This window comes from Lepidochelys kempii, chromosome 6 (assembly GCF_965140265.1).
Source record: "Lepidochelys kempii isolate rLepKem1 chromosome 6, rLepKem1.hap2, whole genome shotgun sequence".
In the NCBI taxonomy this organism is placed as follows: Eukaryota; Metazoa; Chordata; order Testudines; family Cheloniidae; genus Lepidochelys; species Lepidochelys kempii.
The window spans coordinates 45,845,875-45,867,174 of record NC_133261.1 but is presented as its reverse complement, the minus strand read 5'-3'; the positions used below and the strand labels follow the sequence as shown (position 1 = coordinate 45,867,174).

Here is a 21,300-nt window from a genome sequence, read left to right as displayed (position 1 = left end):
TCCAAACTCATTTGGCATGTAGATGTCAGTCAAATCTTCTTGAAGCTATAGAAAAAGAAGGAATGAGTCTTGAATGTGCATTAAGCTCAGATAATTGGAACGTAGGTTTGTTTTAGGAAGTTTGTTCCTGTTATACTGCATTGCTTATATGAAGGGTTGCTTTAGAAACATCTTGCATTACATTTTTTTTATTTACATCATGAGTCAAATCCTGGTCCCACTTTTGCCATTGACTTCTGTGGCACCAGAATTTGGCCCCAAACAGAACACTTAAGCATCTTTGAACAAATTATTTCTGTTCTCATTTTCAGCACCTTGTTTTTGGAATAAAGTCTTTCATTGCCTACCTGATCCCAGACATGCCCAAAGACTTGTGTGACAGAATGAGAAGAGAGAAGTACTTAGTCCAGGAAATGATGTATGAGGCTGAACTAGAGCACTTGCAGAGAGAGCGGAAAAAGAATGGGAAACAGTATCACCATGAATGGCCTTAGTTGATACCATATAGCAGCAAAAACCTTCCATAAAAATTGACGAGTGCAGGTCTCAAATGAAGGTAGATCTGACAATGAGGAGCAGTGTGCATATATGCTGCTGTTGGGAAAATATATTTGCAGGCTTTGCTGGGTACTGAAAAATACATGCTTCCAATGAAGAAAATGAAGAGCCATATCTGTCACTGGTCTATGGTCAATACCAGGAGTTGCTATCAGTTCATTAGAAAATGCAATGAGGGGTTGAGCACTTGGACGCGTCAGTAAAGCAAGTTGCAATGGACTTTCATCCTATTCATCAAGTCAGCAACAGCATAATGAAAATAAATACATTGCCTGTAAAACTTTCATATTAAGGGCATGACTAAAAAGCAAGTTATATATCATCTGCTACTTCTGAAGCTTTTGATTGCTCAATTAAAGTAGTAATGCCTATGAAAAAAAAAGTGTGATTAATTGTTGCCTTTGTGGCCATAAATTGATGTTAATGATCCTTGAAGCTTACTGTTCGTCAGGTTTGTTCTAGTCTCTTGATGAGATTGTGGATGTGGTCCTGATCTAAAATGGGGACACAAGGCTGTTCGATATATACTATGCAGTTCAAGGTTTGCACATCACTTCTCATCCATCTATCTTTATAGATAAAGCCAAAAAATTCTAAATTCAAAGAAAGATCAGTTCCATTGAAAGAATACGTCGGTGCATTGCTCATGTCGCAGCTATATTTGAAAAGAAATGTGACTATTTGAATTGTCTTGCCATTTTTATATACCAAAAGGCCATCTCCACATACTTCCAGACTAAACGAAGAATCATTTCCATGCTAAATGTAGCACGCAGATGAATAACTGTGTCAATATTATTTTGTTTGATCTACCTAGACAGTGATTCTATGACTTCATAAAACTTTGACTTGAAATGTTATATTGCAGTGCAAATAATTTACTCGTGTATTTATATAGTTAACTTTGCAGTATGCAAGCTACTGTCATTTATGCAGATATATATCAAATATAAATTATAACATCATGACTTGCTTGTTCAGGGAAAGAGAAGCGGAGCGTTGTATAACAGCGCTCCGTCTATTCCAGTAATGTGCATTCCTTATCTTGCGCTACATACATCAAAGCATGGGGGGAAATATGTATATTACTGTTAGGATTAGATTTTTTTCTGCTTTTATGCCTTCTTGGGATAATATTTTTTCAAAATCAGCAGAAAAAGTAAATGTTCTCATAGAGAATTGAACTTCACTTTTCACATCCATACAGGATACTGCAATGTCTGTTCTGGTTAGAGTCATGAAAATTGTCTTCATTTTTAATATTTCATAATATGGGAGAAATGAAGTACTAAACTAAAACAAGTGTACAGGATTCACTTATGGAAAAGGGGGAAACTAAAATCGTCCTGCTTCTCATTTGTACAGTTTTTTTAAAATGGTTCTTATTTCTATCAGATGAAAAGAATTAAAAGAAAAAAATCAGAGATAATTCGCTTCAGTTTTAGGACTCATGTTAGGATGCAACAAAGCACAGTAACTATAGCAAAGATAAATTCTAATGTCAATCTTAAGGATAAAGCTGCAGTGAAGTCACTCATGGGCTGCAGACAGTGAGAGGAGTTGAAGTTTTCCTTCCCAGTATACCTTATTTAGGTAACAAGCATAATTCCAATGTTTACTTGCACAAATCTAGAATGCATTTTGTTTTATTATTTCAATGCCAATGAAAGAAGAAATATTTTTCATATGAACGTTATGTTAATGTACCTTTCTGTGGGTCTGATCCAAAGCCCATTAAAGTAAATGGAAAGACTTCTGCTATCTTCATTGGGCCCTACATCTGACCCTTATTGAGGTTTATTGGATTGTCTATTAATGAGAAAATCCAGCTTTTTATGACCCTACAAGAAAACTGCCTAGGTTTCCACAATTTGGCACCAATGGGGATCTAATCAAAGCTTATTAGCCAAAAATTCCACAGTGCTAGCTCTGTAGAATTGAGACTTTCCCATGCTTCTATTCAAGAGGAAGGGTTTCCATTCTACTCTGTTGACACTGTATTCTCAGTGTCACATGAGTCTTAATAAGAAATTCTTAATGTGCTTCTGTTTTGTGCTTAAGACTCTGTATTGTCTGGTTTAATGTATTAACTCTCCAGCTTTATAGCATCCTAGTTTAATTTTATCCATTAACTAGCATAGGGTCACAAATGATATGTCTTTTAATGTTTTAACAACATGCCTTGACTGGATCAAGGCAGAAGGACTGGTATAAATTTAGCCAAAAATTAGGAAGAATGATTAATATTTCTACATGGTTTTTGTTTTTTTTTGCCTGATGATATTTTCACATATCAATATATAGCTGGAAGAATTCCAGTTGGGCATTAAAAATAAAGAAATACAGAAAGGAAATGTTTTTTTGTAATAAAGTATGGTCTTGGATTTGGAGATGTACAGAAGTCTTCTATAACGACTTTCAGTGTTGAAATATAAAAGTACGTTAGATAGGAATATATAAATTTGACATTGTTCAGTTAATTTAAAGTGCTGGGAAAGCACAAGAACTTCTGAAGAAATATTGTGTGTTTTTGTTCCTTTGTTTGTATAGTGTATCAACAATGTCTAAAGGCATTGCTTCTGTATCGGAATTTGTTTTAGCTGAGAACCTTTCTGCTAGATTTCATTTAGTGTGGTGTTTGCATAACATGCAAATTATCTGACAAAGGTATAAGGTACACTCTGTCCTCAGGAATTATGTATTATGTGAATGCTGATTACCTATATTTTCATATTCTAGATATTTGTCTTTCCAAATAAGTGACCAGTATAAATGACTTGTACATGCGAGCTGCATTTATGAATTCTCCAAAGCTGAAGAGTTTCAAAACATAGCATCTGTGCAAAAATACTTTAGATCATTCCTGATCTAGTTTATAATACATTTGTTCTATGCATGCACCTTAAGAGAGACCACATGAGACCACATACAGCTTTTTAAATACTGTATTACAGATCCCAGTTACTAGTTCAAAATGTCTTAACTATTCCTATCTGAACTCAGCGTCTTGATACAATCAAAAAGGAATCTTCATTCTAGAAATTAAAAAAATCCATCAATTTAGCATTCATATTTTTCATCAGCTTATATTTTAAATTTGTGCCTAACATGTGAGATCAGAAATCTGGTGGTTGAGAAAAGAAAAACAATTATTCAAAGAATCCTGTTGCATCAGCCTCACTAGTATTTACTTTCTGCCACTGAATGTGAATGGATCAATATGTAGATTAACAGCTCAGTATTCATACTTGGGCCCTGACTGGAATTTCTAAAGTCTAAGTTTGGACTCTTAGTACAACAGTACTGTGTTAATGTACACTAGGGAACTTTTAGTGCATGCCATTAGTGTCTTCATGGGGCAATTAGTGTGCAACCATGGCATGCTTTGGAATTCACACCCCTCTAGTGCTCATGGCTGTGCCATGTAAATAAGCTTCTGATTGGCACTTAGAATGTAAGTGCCCACCAAAGGATAATAGACACACTGCTGGATTTGGGCATCCTTTTAAGGTGTTTTAAAGGTGAAAACTAGTCCCTAACATGTAATTTTTTTCCCTAGTACTCTCCTCACACGACTCTTACATAAAGGTATTGTAGAGAAATTTGAGAATACCTTTTAAAGCTGATCGCAAAAACAACAAGCCTAAAGTTTCCATGCAGATAATAGACCATAATTGTTTTTCTTTAGAAATATGTTCTTTCACTTTTACACAATAAAAGTGGAATATTTTCACAATAATAAGCACATCAAGTGAACTGTTACTGTGAATTGTACACGTGCAGGAGCAGTGGTTCTCAAACTATGTTATATGGACCACCAAGGATACATAGGGCCCAAGCAGTGTGGGTTTCAAAAGGTAGACCCATAAAAGGATCCCTCCTATGAAATATTCTACAAAAATTTAAAAAGAGCTTGGGAATCACAGCTTTAGAGTAGGCATTGATTTTGCTATTTGCATTTTGTAATATTTGTTTCTATGGGTTAGCTCATCGTAAATAAAAAACCAAAATAATTTAAGATCTACAAGTAGTCTGCTTTGAGGGATTTTCTTACTGTGACTTACTCTCTTGTAAATTGCAAAAGCTAGCACTTACTCAGAGAATTTGTGGGGTGACTAAAACCATTGTCATTTACCTGTGATTGCTTTTGCGTTTTTATGGACTTAGTTCATCTGCTGGATTGTGCCATGATATGGTCAGTCCACATCCATTAACATAGGCATGTTAACAAGACTTATTTCCTTTTTTGTTTCATTTGAAATCCCCCTTCTTCATTACTATGATATAGATAACTGCATTTTAGCATAAATTCTCACTCAAATAAGTGTAAACAAACTCTCTTTAACATTTAGTGGGCAACAGGTTTATAAAAAAATTCATTTTACTTAAGTAACTTCATATGAAAAGAAAAAAAGTTATAGAAAGATAAAACTAAATAAACTTTCATATGGGAGGTGTGATATAAAGATGGAAATAATTGAGAAGTGCAAAGTAGTTTAGGGGTAAGTTCACTTAACATTCCTAATAAAAGCAATCTTCTATCCAACAGGAAATTTTTCCTGTTTCGTAATTTTCACAAAAGACTGAGGATGATCACTCAGGACAAATGTATGGAAATTGAACATGCAGCCATGTTTGTGTTTTTACATAATATTGCAGCTGAGACTAAAACTCACAGGCAATTTGGTATGTAGACAGACCATTATACAGTGAAAAATCAAAGAAATTATTAAGCTGCCACAGCACACCCACGTATAGTATATACTATACGAATACAGCTAAAGGGTAATTTTTCAAAGGCTCTTAAGTCTCTTATGAACATACGCCCCATTGAAATTCACTTATAGTGTTATCCAACCTCTTTACCTCCTCCCATACTGTATCCATATTGGTAAAAATATATATATTTTACAGTGGTAGAATGTAACAATCCAACATTGTAAAAATCCACTAATGAGCAGATGCAGTATGGTCCTGATCCAATGCCTATTAAAGTCAATGTAAAGACTCCCATTGACTCCACTTGGCTTTGGATCAGGCCCTATATTGGTTGTAATAAAAAATAAGAGGTTTCAGAGTAGCAGCCGTGTTAGTCTGTATCCGCAAAAAGAAAAGGAGTACTTATGGCACCTTAGAGACTAACCAATTTATTTGAGCATAAGCTTTCGTGAGCTACAGCTCACTTCATCGGGTGGTTGCAGTTAAGTTGCTGTAGTAGCTTTCATGCTTCATTTCCTTTTCTTTGGGGGTTTAGGCTTAATTTAAAGGTAACTGGATGGCCGAGGGGATGGGTGATGAGACACAGTCTTTCATTTTTAGATCACAATTAGATCCTATCCAGGTGGATTAACTGATACCGTCTCAGTGACTTACATGGCCTGAGTCCTGTTTCCAATGAACAACTGTCTACATCACAAAAACTCCACCAGAACTGACACACTTGTTGGCATTCTCAGTATCAAGGCCAAAGTTAGTGAATGTGCACAGATACTGAGCTGTTGGATGCGTCTTCCAGGTCAGAGTGCACTTTGCCAGAGCAGGGTGGGGAAGCACGCACTGCTGCTGCATCTGCAGCTTCGTTTTCCAGAACTGTCCGTCCAGCACCTTTCAAAATCAGGACATTCCCACATACATTCTCAAAATACTGAAATCTCAAGATCCTGTGTCCTTCTCTCTTGTATAATGTTAACATATATAACTTGACTTAACTGAGATCATTTTGAAACCATCAGCACTGGGCTTGTATTGATAGTTTTGGCCTCATCTTTACACTGTAATGTCATATGCTGCCACCTTGTTTTGGCATGGTTTAGCCTCACCATGACAGCACAACTTCATTATGATAGTACAGCTAGGGAGTGCCTAGAAATCACTTTGCTCTTCCCTATAGATGTAAATTTTTAATGCAGCATGGTGAGTTAGCCATGAAATGTTAATTATTCTTATAGCTGAATATCTGTGCACTGCATTAAAAAATGTACCCTTTAACATCTCCATTGGCTTGCACTAACTTTTTTGCCATAGCCTTTGTATTGTAATATATTCTGCATAGGCTTGCATTGATATTGCTAGGAATTTGTGATTAGGATGCTGATAGTTGAGAAATTAGCATTAAACCCAATGCATTTTAATCACTGGGAATATGGCAGTTGCTCTTCCCACCCCACACTACCCCCAAAAAGAATAAAACAAAAGAATCTGATCATCTTTTTATTTTGTGTTCCATTTAGATGTCTTGGAATCTTGTATTTGTACAGTCTGCCAAATTGTTTATTCTAATTTCTATATAGGTTAGTAATTCGTATCACTAAAATTTCAATTGTTTGAAAAGAATTGTGTGTAAAAATGTTACGAAATAAAGTTAAATCATTTTTACTCTAATAATAGTCCTGGCTGACTTGCAATATGATCATAGGAGATTTCTAAATACGTTTGTGTATATTTGAAATTTATGTAATATTTAAATACAACTTGGTTTCTAAGTAAAGAATTAGGAAAAAAACTTCCTCTATTTTTTCTATTTACAAGTCCAAACTTTGTAAGTAATATTTAAAATGAGATTGCAATACTTACCAGAAAATATTTTAGAAGAATTGACTTTCAAGTACTACATGCTAAAAGTCTCTGTGGCCTGTTAATTGTTGATTTCTTTTGTGTTTAAGATTACTTTTTGTGACCCTATGAATAGCCTGAAACTTTAAGAATTCAGACAGGAAAAAACAGTTGTATGTTGTACAAAGGAGAGGGCTTTTTTTCCCCTGGAAAGTGATTGATCTGATTAACTGTTGTAAGACACTTTTGGCATAAATTTGTCCTTCAGATGCTATTTATCAAGGTTTACATGTACAAATTCAACTACTTATTGTATCATACACATTTGAATATTGCATTTTTCAGTAATAAACTTGGATATCTTTAAAGCAGACTTGGAACTTCTTTATTACAAACATTGAAAGTTTTAGTAAAACACACAGACACTCTTTATACTAATGTATTGCTGGTAAACTATGTCCTCTATAAAGTTGTAGTTTACCCCAACTCAAGGAGTCAGTGACAACGCCCCACAACGTATATACACCATGTTAATGAGAGCCACCACGCTGTTGTGAATTTATTCTATATGAATCGGTGAATTGGAAATGCTATCTTAATTTTGGTGGGTGCACCCACTTCAATGCAGTATCAAGTCACTGGGCTGATGAGCCCATTAGGGATGCAATGAAAGATAATCCCAAGAATGTCTGACTAAGAGCTACTGGATATTTGTTTAAAATTATTAACCATGATCACCATCCAGAACCCTTCTCAACCAGGTAAAAATGAAACTTTAATAGAAAAAGTGGTGATAGGGCTGAAGTCTTGATTCATCACTTTCTGCACCTCCCTTCCTCCAGCCCACCATGTGAATGTAAGATTTTCCTCTTGTTACGAATTACACCTTGTAGGACACGCACACAACTGCTGCGAATTATACCTGATAGGACACGCACACCAGTGCTGCGAATTATACCTGATAGGACACACACAGTTCGAATCTAGGCTGAGGCACAGAAACAAAGTCCACAACTGCAGAGTTCCCAAAAGACACTAAGTTTATTACGCTCGAGCGTGGTGCCCCCCTGCTAGCCAGGAGGGGACCCTGAATGCAGATTATACAAAGGTTATATACCTTTTAGCAAAGCATGTTGCCCTCGTGCATCGGAAACCTTAGCCAATAAACAAACCCTTGTCTTATCTACCACCTATCCCTGCTTGGTGCATTCCTCGTGCCATACCAGTATGTTAATTACACAGCATGGTCCTAAAGCTATGCATCAGTAACTTTTATTATCAGAATGGGAGGCCTCACATCAAGGCCAAGAGACAGGGAGTTAGAGACTGACAAAAACCAGATACTGGGAGTCAAGGCAGGCTGGAGACAAGGAGGAGCATTTTCACAGGGATTCAATATCTAAGGATTACTCCTCCTGGTGTATGATGTGCTGGCATTTAAACAATGGTGGGCCCCAAACCAAAATGGAGTCACATGTGCTAACTTTTCCTTAACACTCTATACTAATCTCTTCGGGCCAAATCTTGGTCACAACAAAGTCTGTAGCAAAACTTCTACTGAATTGAATCCATATGTTTAGACAAATGCAAGTTCAGGAAAACACTTAAATATGTGCACGTATATAGTCCCATTGACTCATAGACTCATAAACTTTAAGGTCAGATGGGACCATCATGATCATCTAGCCTGACCTGAACATTTCAGGCCACAGAACCTCACCCACCCATTCCTGTAATAGACCCTAACCTCTGGTTGAGTTATTGGAGTCCTCAGATCATGATTTAAAGACTTCAAGTTACAGAGAATCCACCATTTACACTAGTTTAAACCTGCAAGTGAGCAGTGCCCCATGCTGCAGAGGAAGTCACATGCTCAAAGAAAAGCATGTTTTTAAGTGTTTCATTGAATCAGGGGCAGAGTATTCTGCATCTTGCCCCAGCAAGCCCCACAGCACTGAAACGTGTGCTTAAGTCTTCCTAAAGTAAATGGATATTTTAAGGTGTCCGTAATGGACTCCTCACCATCCTCCTTCCCCGACCATGGATGCTGCATTAACCCATGAGTAGAAGCACTGGAGAATGCACCCAACATTGGAGTCTCTGAACTCGTCCATCCATCAGCCCGTGCTGTGAAATAGGACTCTATGCCAGATAGGGGAGTGTACCCCTTGGAGGTCCCCCAAACTTTCTCCCAATCTGTGAAGATAAACTCAATCAATTCTGCTGCTCAGGACCCACCCAGCTGTGGAGGAGGGGTCAGAATTAGCTTCTAAGTAGCTTATCCCTATTTTTCCCATTTATTTTATCTCTACTTTTCTCCATGCTTCAGCAGCTGCTCTTCTTTGATACTCAGTGCTGCAGCAGAGAAAGCTAACATTATAGTCTATGATTGTAATGCGGTTGTACTCTAGCTAGCCGTGATTCATGTTGCATCTTTTCTGTTGCCTCAATCTCATTTTCATGCTCCTGTACTGAGTCCTGGGTCCTTAGTCTTGCAGAGTTTTCCTCTCTCCCCGGATCTCTCCCATAGACTTCCCTTCAGTATGGCACATTCTTAGCCCTTTATTATTTAAATATTTGCAAATTAATTAAGATACAGTACAAATGTTATACTGCAATAGAAGAGCAGCTCTAAAACCTGAAGGAACCAGCCTGAAACTTTTAAAGTCCACCAAAAGGGAGGCACAATCAAAAGTACCCCTGCACCCCATGCTCCGGAACATTCTTCGCCTTTGTTCAAGCAGGTAGGTTATGGCACGTGTAGCTTGGATTGATAGCTGGGGATTTGTAAATGTGCTTCATGTAAATTGCATATGCAAGTGCTAGTTTGCATGCACTAACTCAGGGTTTGCACATGCACTTAATGTTAGTACACTGAGGGGCTGGGGGGGGGGGGTTACTTGTTCTGAAAAATTGGCCACAAATGCTAAAGAGTCAGTTTTGAATCGGATGGATGGCAACCTGAGGTTACAATTGAAAAGAGGCTATGTTTTTGTTATCATGTTGGTATTTCTTTGGGGTTGCAATTTTTAAAAAACTCTCAAAAATACATTTCTTTGTCCTTTGGGAGGAGTGGGTAACTATATATGAAAGCAGCAGATTCACAGCCTACAGAGAAAGTGTCAAATAAGCTTAGAACAATAAGGCTGTGAGATCAAATTAGGAAGCAAGGGGGAAAAGAGAAAATGGAAGTGAAGAAGGAATGTGGGGCCAGATTTTCAAAACAGTGCTGCACTCAGCAACTCTCATTTAGCCACCTCAGTAAGTGGCAGGCTGTTCCCAAGAGCTCAGCTCCCATTTGGTATCTAAGTAGTGTGGCCAGATTTTCAAAAGTGTTCAGGTGCAAGAAACCGAACTCTTTGAAAATCTGGTCCTCATACCTCCCCTTTGTCCAGTCAGAAGTCAGGTATAAGGCCAGGAAGGGAGCACTAGAAAATTATACTAGTCAGAACTACATTTCATTAGCTGTGTGAGTGACTGTCTGACAGGCAGTAAAGGGACTAGTCCATCCTGTCCAAAGATTTTCAAGCATCTGTGTCTCTGGCCTTCCCTTGTTGTATTTTCTCAGCTCCAGAGTTAGCAGGAGGAAGTCTGAATTGATTTGGAATGATCAATGGCTCAGAGATGAGAAGGTAATTCTACCCAACCTTGACCTGAATATTAATTAAATTGAAACAGTAGAACTTTGGAAGTCTAATTCTGTAATACCACATGCCTGGAAATGCGATGGCAAGATTAGAAAATGCACAAGCAATTGACTGGGCTTCTTCACACTTTAGATCTTGCTAAATGTTTGACTACATGACAAAATCACCACACAGCTAGGCACAACCAGCAACTTTGATTTGAAACAGAACCAAGGGCTGGGATAGCTGACTAAAACAAAGTACTTTGGCAATTTTATGTGAAGAAGTTTGTCACAGCCTCTGACTCTAACCAGTACAGTTGCCCAGCATTTTGCACATTTAAAATAATACTAACAGGAAGCATCTATGTTGTTTATGACAATTAAATTAGGAAGTTATTACGGTTGCACATTATACTGTGCCTGGTTTTAAAAATTGGTGAAAACTAGTTTATTGACAAATGGGGGTGGGGGAGGGGAGGACTGTATACTCCATTGGTATACAGAATTTGAGAAGACTCTTAGCATAATAGGAAATCGCAATGAGTAAATTTCTAAAGATCTTGAGAAATTATAAAATTGGCTCTTGTTGCCTCACAGTGCAGCCATCGCTTTACAACAATTGACCATGTGGTACGAGGTGCTATACCACATGGAACCACTGGCCCTCTAGCCTAATATCCTGCTTCTACCAGTGCATGAAATAATACACAATGTACCACCAGGCTGCACTGTACTATTTATGGTGGGGTGTTAAGAGCAATTTCCTTCCTTACCCTTGCAAGGAATTAGTTTACACCCTGAAGAATAACAGTTATTAGTGGCTTAGTTTACACTCCTATTGGTCATAAATTTGTCAGCTATTTTAATAAAACTTCCACATGCAGTCATTGCCTTGCTAACCACCTGGGGAAGGATTTTCCATAGAAGTAGAAAGAGAGTGTCAGGTGAAGGGGGAGAAAGGGACCTGCACGCCGGGAGGAGAGAAGTCTGGCAACAGCAAGCAGAGCTGAGCCACTAAAAGGACCACAAAAGAAATAATGAAGTGAATTTACCCATGACTCAGAATGTCAGTCCCAACCGTATGTCAGTCCTTAGCCAAACTGATCCCTAGTCAAGCATATGGACCCATTCATGGGGAGAACTAGCAAACATTTATTTTTCCTAATGAAGGCCTTATCAATACTGCAGAAATGTGTCATGCTAACTGCCGCTCGGTTCCCTGACACACCTGCAATACACCTCATGTCCACATATAGAGTTACTCCCAACAATGCACAGCTGTTCATAGTGCCATTTGGATTAGATTGGCTTCTAACCACCATATGGTTCTCTGCTGTGCCGAATTCCAATAATGCAGTGTCATTATGGATGGGTAACGCTGGAATAATAGTCCCTATGGTGCAAATAATTCCCCCAGTACTAGCCCATAGTGCACAGGTCAATGATTAGCTGGTCTGTCTGGCCTATTTTCTGAACTCCACTGCACAGCGGTCATGGTTTCTAGAAGCTACTTATCTGAGCACATGCCACTGCGCACACTGTGTGCTGTTTCCCCAGAAATCAATTTCTTTGGCTAGCATGTCTTCGCAGTAGCATTCTTATGACTGTGCTGCCAGCTGATCTGAAGCGGATATGTGGGCACTGATGGCCACCTGGATAGATGAGGCAAGTCAGGCACAGTTGAACTCAGGCATTGAGAATACGTGAATGTATGGCTGGGCGTCCGAGCGACTAGCTGAGATTGGCATCTCTCGGAGCATCAAGCAGAAATGAGAAAAAAAATCAAGGGACTTAAGGCCATTATAACGAGGCCCAGGACAATAATGAAGTCTGGGTCAGACTGGGAAAACATGTCCATTCTATGACGAACTGGACCAAATCCTCAGAGTTTATTCTTCCAACTGGACCAACATGCTATTGGACAGTGTGGAGCCAGCTTGCATTGAATTGGGGAGCAAAGAGGGGAGAGTGATGGTTCTGCTAATGTGGGAGCAGGGCTCAGACCAGAAGATGCCCAAACTGATGCAAAACGCTCAGGTTAGAGAGACGATAGCAGGGCAGCAGCCAAGCTCATTCAGCAAAGGAACAGTGGCCTCTGTACCAAATATCCAACTTTTATTGTTACATGTATCAATGCATTCTGATGGACACCACTGCTATTAGAGTTCAGAAAAGGCATATATCAGAGGACAGAAATGTCCATCATCTTTCTGTTGGTTGAGTGAGTCCTCATATTCCCTCAACCTTGCTCACCACCAACTTCACAGGCCAATCAGCTTCAGAGCTCCTCACAAAGTGAAAATGACCAGAGAGAGGATTTGGGAAAGAAGCCTGACTTACAAGTAAAATGGTTATGATTGGCTATGGCTGGATAACATACATTTTTGTAAAAGTTCATTTTTAAATGGTTTGTTCTACAATCAGATGTCCCGGGTTGTGGGCCAGCTCAAGGCTAGTACTCACTGCCAATATGTGTTCTGGTAGAAGCAGGTCTTCAGGGGAGATTTGAATGTGGAAGGGAAGGGATTTTCCGACCAGGAAAGATGTTCTGTGTCTAACTGCATGAGGAGGGTTGTGGGGGAAAGCACAGAGATGGTTGTGGGAGAAGATAACAGATACAGAAATCACCTCATCCATAACTGAGGTGAACAGTAGCACTACATCCTAGTTTGGGACAAGAAGGAAGGAAATGCCTCTGGATGGTTGAATTTTCCAAAATAAATTGTTGATAGATGATGGACTTGCTCAGATTGGAATTTAGCCACAGCACCAACATTAATGCCAATCTTTTGCTAAACATGTAATAGAAATTTTCATAATAAGCCTCAGTTTTTTCATTTCTCCTGACACACAGCATTCCCAGCATCACTGTCTTTAAAGAATGGATGCCTTGTTTTTAATATTTAATATGTATTTCATAACTAAAATTGAATCTGGCTTTTACCTCTCTCTCTGCAGTGCCTACCATACGCTGCTCTGGTCATCCAGGACTTAGTAAAATACAACTGACAGGCTAGGTACAGTCCTTGTTTTCTAAAGCTGGAGCAATGCAGTTTGATTTCCATGAGAAGTTAGGTTTTGTCCCCCCGCAGCTGCTAGAAGTAGGATTCTGTCTCTATGCTTGTATTGGTGTAGGATTTTTCATGATGATTATAACCCGGTAAATGACTCTGGGTTTCATTGTTGAATCCATTGTGGATGGGCTCATCTGTCCCTGCCTTCTTTGCACCATCTTTACACAGATTGTTTTCAGAGTCCTCCTAAGAAATAGGAATAAAAATACAGAAGTTTGAAGAATAAGTGTGATTTGCCATATTTCAAACATGAAAACCAACCCTAGCAAATCATAGTTGGATTTATGCATCTAGTCCCTGTAAGAAGAGTTTGAAGTGTGATTCTACTCTGTAAAAAGAAAAGGAGTACTAGTGGTACCTTAGCGACTAACCAATTTATTTGAGCATAAGCTTTCGTGAGCTACAGCTCACTTCATTGGATGCAACACGAAAGCTATTGCTCAAATAAATTGGTTAGTCTCTAAGGTGCCAGAAGTACTCCTTTTCTTTTTGCGAATACAGACTAACACGGCTGCTACTCTGTACTCTGTAAAGTGACTCTTATCCATCACAGAGCTGCTCCCTGTGTGTGTTCAGGGTGACACAAAAAAGGCTTTGAAGTTAAGTGCCCAGATCTCACTGGATTTCAATGAGATTCAGGCACCTGAAACTTCCTGAGGCTCCTCTGAAAACCCCAGAAAGATATTCCTTTTGTGTGTGTTACAGGGCCAATACATTGCACCTGTGCAAACCCACTGAACAGAAAGGGACACTGAGAGCATAATCTGAAAATAATCCACAGGTGTGATCTACATGGGCTGAGAGAGTTTCCTAAAGAGTCTTTATTACACTTAGTGGTGCAAAAGAAGGGAAGAGCCATCTCAACTCTCAGAGCTCAGGTTGAGCTGGCAGTTAGGAAAAAAACATATTTATATAGCGTTTGCTTCCTCAGTGCCCTGAGTAATAATAATAATTTACTTATATATTCATTATCCCCATTTTACTGATGAGGAAATTGAGGCACTGACTGGTGAAGTCACTTGCCCAGGGTCACCCAGCAGGCCAGTGGCAGAACCAGGTCTCCTGAGCCCCAGGTCAGTGCTCTATCCACTAGGCCACAGAACCTCCCAAAGTACAGGGCAGCACTATGCTAGGAGGAGCATCAAGCTGGAATCATGACTGAGATAGTCACAAATCCTTCCCACTGGCACCTGGGGGAAGGGGTGGATAATCTGTCACAGATATTTACTGGGCATTTTGTCTGCTTTCCTCCTCCTGGAGGCTCAGCTTCACTGGCCAGTGTATTAGGAGGGTGGAACCAAGGTTCTGCCCCTCTTTTGCCTCCTTCCTACCCACCTGCTCCAAGACAGGGAAGGAGTAACAGCTGTGCAGTCTTTGGTCCCCATTGCCACCACCAGACCTGCATTCTGACCCAAGATTTTAGGAGTGTATGGGAGCCTTATTTCTGCATATAGCTCAGGAAAGCTCTATATAGGCCCAGCACAATATGGACCTCTTCAAACACATATATGACAGAATCCAATATACCATGTGGCTTTTACAGTCATTTTTCAGAACAGAAACAAAAGCAAGGAATTGACTTTACATCTTTTCCTCCATTGTGTCCTTTGGCTTGTTAATATTTAGCCCCAGTCCCAGACACTTTTAAAAGGTGTACTAATAAGTATCTAAAGCCTGAACCTGACCCCACTGAACTCAGTGGCAAAACTGATGTTAACTTCAATGGGAGCAGAATCATGTCCTTAGAATGATGCTCTCCTCAACTTCCACATAAGACTGACACAAATGAGCAGATCATAGAAACTAGGTGGTCAGGTTTTCTTGTTCTATAAGAGGACAGATCATTTCTTTTGCTCTTATCCCAATTTTCATGTTTCTGCTGTAATTCCTGATATGTTTGCAAGAATGTAATATGAGCAAAAAAATTATCCATCATCTCAAAGGCAGTCCATGCTGCCTAATTCTCATTTCCTCCCCAGATCCTGAACCCCAATTCAGTTCTGATTGCATCTGAAGAATTCAAAACCACACAAGTACTCTTGCAGCTTCCCAGCACATGTTCTTCACAAACCTACAGTACTTTCATTTCTGAAATACTGCATTATGTAGTATGCACATTTTCCACTGGGTAAAAGGAATAAGAGTAACATTTCCAAAAATGCTCATTTTCAAAAGGCAATTTGTCTTAGGCAATTAAGGTTAGATTTTCAGAGGCATTTTGGCAACTAAAGATACAGAGAGGCACCTAGTGGGATTTTCAAAATGTCTTGGTGCCTAATTTCCATTGACATCAATGGGAGTTAGGCACCTCCTATTTCTAAAAATCTGGCTCCAGACACACAGGTGCTTTTACAAATCCCACTAGAGACCTATATGCACTTTTAGGCACCTAAATAGCTTTGAAAATCTGGCCTTAGGTGCCTATGTTTCAATGAAAGTCAATGGGACTTAAGCTCCTACATGCCTGAGCCACATTTGAAAATTGAACTTAAGCTCTTAAATCATGTAAATACTTTGAAAATATTACCCTAATTCTAATCTTTAGATATGTTTTTAAGACCTCATAGGAAGATTGGTGCCTGTCCATTTCTTCTGTATTTTTGTTTCTTTAAACATTAAATAATGCCTTGTTTGACCTCTCTTCTTGGCCTTTTGGCTAAGATTAAATTTCTGATATGCTCCCTGTTGATGTGTAAGAGATTATACCATGCATTACAAGGAGCATTGACTTCACATAACAGGGCTTCTTCCTCTCTAGATTCCGTGATCCTTCTGTACCTGGTAAATAGTGACATATTGTAACATGATTTGGGGCTAAATAATGAGCAAAATAAGGCTGATTTTTTTCAGTTCTGGTCTGATTTCCACTTAACTGTTTGTGGCCTTTTCTGCTGTATGCAGCAGGAATTTAGAATATGATGTCTAAATCTGATCCGTTTGTCAAATACTTTGCACAGCATGCACTGAATAATACTGTCGTGTGCGGTTCTGTTATGAAATAGACTCACTTTTGTGCTGTCATGCTGCACGCCACACCAGCATAATGTTTTGCATTTTTCAGACCAAAAACAAAACAGGTTGCAGACAGGACGTATTAACAGTGGCTTCATGTCTTTTCCTTTAGCAGGGCCTGGAAAGAATAAAAATCGTTGTTAATGGTATGCTCCATGGACATCTAAGCAGAGAAAGGAGACACAAGACAACAGATGAAGCTAAGACAGGTAGTTATTCCATGGTCTGTGTGGTGGCTCACTTGTCATCTTTGCCCGGATGAATCTCAGCTGTCATGGTCTTAAGCAATTAATCCATCTGGCTGAGATAAATATCCACTTAGGGAGTTTGTATTGATCTCATCTAGGGCTGCATTGGGGAGAGGGTGTCAGATGAGCATCTCTGTTTATTATGTAAATATTGAGGAAGAGGTTAAATGCATTTACTTGCTTCATTTTGACTTTTTATTTTTGTTTCATTTTAAAATGAAAACTAGTTTGATCTCTCTAATAAAAACAGGAAGATAACAAGCTGAATGCTCAGCTGGGCCATACTCACATCAGAGCAGCTGAGAGGGTGGGGTAAGGTGGAGCTAAACCATTTTTCTGTCCCCTGATCTTAGGGCCACTGGAGGCTGAACTGCTCTGCAGTGTAACTTAGAGCAGGGTAAGCACTGCTTTAAATTCCTCCAGCTGCAGAGGTCCCATAGTTATGACAGTTTTAGACTCCCCTTTAGGGCAGTAAGTCTGTCTGCTATTGCTGTTTTTCAAACCTCCAGATCCATCCATAGTTAACATACCCAGAATTTCCTTGGGAAACCTCAGTGAATGGGAATCTACAAACCAGTTAGCCCAGGAGTGGGAAAACTGCGGGCTGGATCCGGCCCATCAGGGCTTTGGATCCAGCCTGCAGGATTGCCAGCCCCACACTGCTTCCAGAAGGAGCCAGCAGCATGTCCCTGCGGCCCCTAGGGGTGGGGAAGAGGGCTCCATGCGCGGCCCTCACCTGCAGGCACCGCCCCCTGCAGCTCCCATTGGCCAGCACAGGGAACTGAGGCCAGTGGGAGCTTTGGGGGTGGTATCCACAGGTGAGGGCAGAGCACGGAGCCCTTTGCCCACCACCCAGGGGCCAAGAGCCTGCCCTGGCCCTAGTGAGTGCTGCTGCCACCCCGGAGCAACTCAAAGTAAGCAGTGCCAGGCAGCAGCCCGCACCCCGAACCCTTCCTGCACTCCAACCCTTTGCCCTGAGCCCCCTCCCACACTCCTCCCTGCACCCCTGCCCTGAGCAGTCCCGCACCCCCTCCTGCACCCCAACCCCCTTTCCCTCAGCCCCTTCCTGCACACCACACCCCTTCCCGCCCCCTGCACTCCCTTCTGCACCCCAACCTCCTGCCCCAGCCCTACATTCATGGCCCTGCATGCAATTTCCCCACCCAGATGTGGCCCGCAGGCCAAAACATTTGCCCACCCCTGAGTTAGACTCAAGTGGCCCAGTTTTAGCTCCACTACTTTCCAATAAGTGTCTGGGTTTCGAGTTTGCACCCTTGTACATATCTGTAGAATTCTAAAACAATTGATTCTAGTCGAATCTTAATGCAAAAAACCTTTAATAAGTAACCAACCTGTTAAAAAGCTTATCAGAAGGCCTGCAATAATGCACCCTAAACAGCCCACAGCGCTGTAGTAAAGGTAGGACAAGGAATACCAAGTATCTGCCAGTTGAGGCCTATGGCAGCACAAGAAGAGAGGAAGAATATGTTAGCAATAATTGCCATTGACTTATAAATGTCTTTCTATGAAGGATAAAACTATATTGTCTCAGATAAAAAATCATTTAAAAAAAACCAGAAGTTTTAGAAGTAATAGACAGTTCTATACATAGATAACCGCATACACACATCAAGAACAGAAGACATGTCCAGTATGGATAGAACTGCATTGGGTCCAGATAGTTCTAGCATTTTAACAAATAGTTTGCTTCTGGCTAATGGTCACTGCTAGAATTGTATGTGTCACAAAAATTGGTATTGTCAAGTGGCTTTATGCTTGTCACTCTCTCCTTTCCAAGTAATTATAAATGCAGATAATTTAAAGCCCAGTCCTGTAAGGTTCTGAGCCCTGGTTCTGCCTTTTGTTGGGTGCAGTTAGTTAATGCTAGATCCACAGTTACAGATCTTTCAGTCGTTTAACCAGCCCCTTATATTTTATTTATAACTTCCCTTCACACCTCTTCTATATTACAGATATACCCTAACATGCTTCTAGAATCACTCTAAGATGGAATTGACTTGTGCCTGCTCAGTTAATCTCTTAGTAATGCCTGGTTTGGCCTTTTCTTAACGCTAGCTATTGAGCTGTATGTATCTTGAAAGTGTTCCTCTTTAAAAGTTCCACAGAAGTCAATGGATAGCTTTCCCATTGACATCACTGGGAGTTCAACAGGACCCTAAGCAAGGTACAACATGGTAACTGAAGTGATACTAAAAAACTTTTCACAAAGTGGACCACATTATAGATCATCTTATGGACACCCTTCCCTGACACCTACAATTTCATAATCCAGGAACATCCCTGCAGCAATCTGATTATAAAACGGGATTGCCTGCAGTACCAGGGGACTTGACTCCATGACCCAGGAGGTCCCTACCTATCCCATGTTCCTAATTGTTTACATGGAAAGGTAATATTAGGGATGTATTTAGTGTATTTTCAACTTTCTTTCGTGTTATGTAGCAGCTGGAGGAGAACGTGCATCATGTGACCAACGAGCTGTCTGGAGATCATCAGCATGGCCTCAGACCCCTGAAGTGTCATGGAGCACAATTTGGGCAACTGTTGTAGCCCAGAGCTGATGTCATGCAGTAAGTACCTTTATAAAACAGAATATTAATTTCAAAAACTCACATTGTGACAAAACCGCACAAAAATCAATGGAAAATACCTGATTGGAGGGAGAGTAGGAGCCAATGTAGTTATCATCTCTGAGTTGTTAGCTAGAGTGCAGTTGGCTGTTGATAAGTGCAGAGGGCGGGCCTTTGAAGGCTGTGCTGGGTAAACAAAAGCTCCAATAGCAACCCAAAATGCTAAGGTGATCCCAGTCAATAGGCCTCCTGCAGCACCCTTAAATAAAGCAAGATATATTATTAGACAGAACTGAAATACATCACTGCACACATGAAATCAGGTGATAATGGCTTGGTCCTGCACTCGAAAACTCCCATTCGCTCCAAGGGTGCTGAATCCATCCTTATTTGGTAGAGTGGGTCAAAAATTGGGCTGGGGCATTGTTAGTAATTTTTTCTGTTATATTTTTTAATTGAAACTTGAAATTTTGTCACAAGTTTGAAGTCTGAAAAACGCTGACCTTTTCTGTTGTCAGACATGATAATGCAACAGAAGGGCAGAATTCAGATGAAAAGCCTGTTTTCCTGCGTGCTGCGCACTGAATGGATAAAACTAGCTTTTAAACCATGTGCTGAAAATTTACTCGGAAATGACCCTCTTTGCTCCTTGTAAAAACTAATATTCCCATGTGAAGCTCCTTCATAATGATTACACTTTTAAAGTGAACATTTTACCATGGTATAAATACCTTCCTGCAGTCCATTCTTCACTGCCTGTACTGAATAGATGTTAGCTTGAATTACCAATATAGCCAGATGGAATTATACTATTTTTGCCCGTTTACTGCTCTATTTTGTTTGGAGATTTAATTCAAATAGAGGGTGGTTGCATTAGACAGTCGACATTTGCCACAAAGCGATATCTGAGCTACCAGAGTTATTTCCTATTCTAAATGCAGGGAACTATTCTCTACTCAGTGAGTGGTGGTAATTGGCAAATGAGGACTTTGTATCTGTGGCTGAAGTCGCAGGGCTTTATTCAGCCAAAATATAAATTAAGTAGATTTGACTGTAGAGGCTCCAGTAACACATTCTTCATGCTGGTTTAGAGTTATATGGCCCTTTCATACATGCACAGTCATCCCACATCTATTACTATGGAAACTCAGTTCTATAAATGATGTACCATGGACTGAACTGAATATTCTGTAATGGTAGAATCCACCCAGCATAGATGGTGCACACAAGGCCACTGGAGTCCCCATGCCAACCTATTCTCAGGAGGGTGCTGTTGGGTAAGCCAGGGGAGGAGCCACTGGATCCACATGTACCCAAATCTGAAGTGGCATTAGAACCCTCACATAGGAAGTGCTATGAGTCAGCAGTTGTTATTACAGCCTGTGAACAAAGAGTAGCTACACAAGGGCTACTTCATAGCCTGAAGCCCCATGGCCTTCACAGTGTGGGAGTGGGGAAGGTCTGAATTTTGTCAATAGTTTTCTGAACAAGCTCCAAAATGGAGGAGCGTTGATAAATGGGGGGTGGGGTAGGTTTGGACTAATCTCGAGTAAGAGGCCTCAAAGCAGGGCACAGAATCTGTGGGGTTGGGGCTGTCATTTTGTTCTGTGTTTGTATAGTACCTAGCACAATGGCAT

General features: G+C 40.1%; 2 protein-coding genes across 13 annotated transcripts in view; one reads left to right on the top strand and one right to left on the bottom strand.

Annotated features, from left to right (window-relative positions):
• ANO3 (anoctamin 3) overlaps positions 1–7,478 on the top strand; it is a 403,981-nt gene extending 396,503 nt beyond the window's left edge. For all 11 annotated transcript variants that reach the window (XM_073347809.1, XM_073347804.1, XM_073347803.1 and 8 more), the window contains one exon: positions 312–7,478. In XM_073347809.1, coding sequence (XP_073203910.1) covers positions 312–494 — 183 coding nt within the window. In that variant the 3' untranslated portion in view covers positions 495–7,478. The remainder of the gene's footprint in view (positions 1–311) is intronic.
• A 5,353-nt stretch (positions 7,479–12,831) lies between these two features.
• SLC5A12 (solute carrier family 5 member 12) overlaps positions 12,832–21,300 on the bottom strand; it is a 28,985-nt gene continuing 20,516 nt past the window's right edge. For both annotated transcript variants that reach the window (XM_073347812.1, XM_073347813.1), the window contains 4 exons: positions 19,744–19,922; positions 18,425–18,528; positions 16,821–16,942; positions 12,832–13,998 (listed from right to left, as the gene is read on the bottom strand). In XM_073347812.1, the coding sequence (XP_073203913.1) occupies positions 13,834–13,998; positions 16,821–16,942; positions 18,425–18,528; positions 19,744–19,922 (570 nt within the window). In that variant the 3' untranslated portion in view covers positions 12,832–13,833. The remainder of the gene's footprint in view (positions 13,999–16,820; positions 16,943–18,424; positions 18,529–19,743; positions 19,923–21,300) is intronic.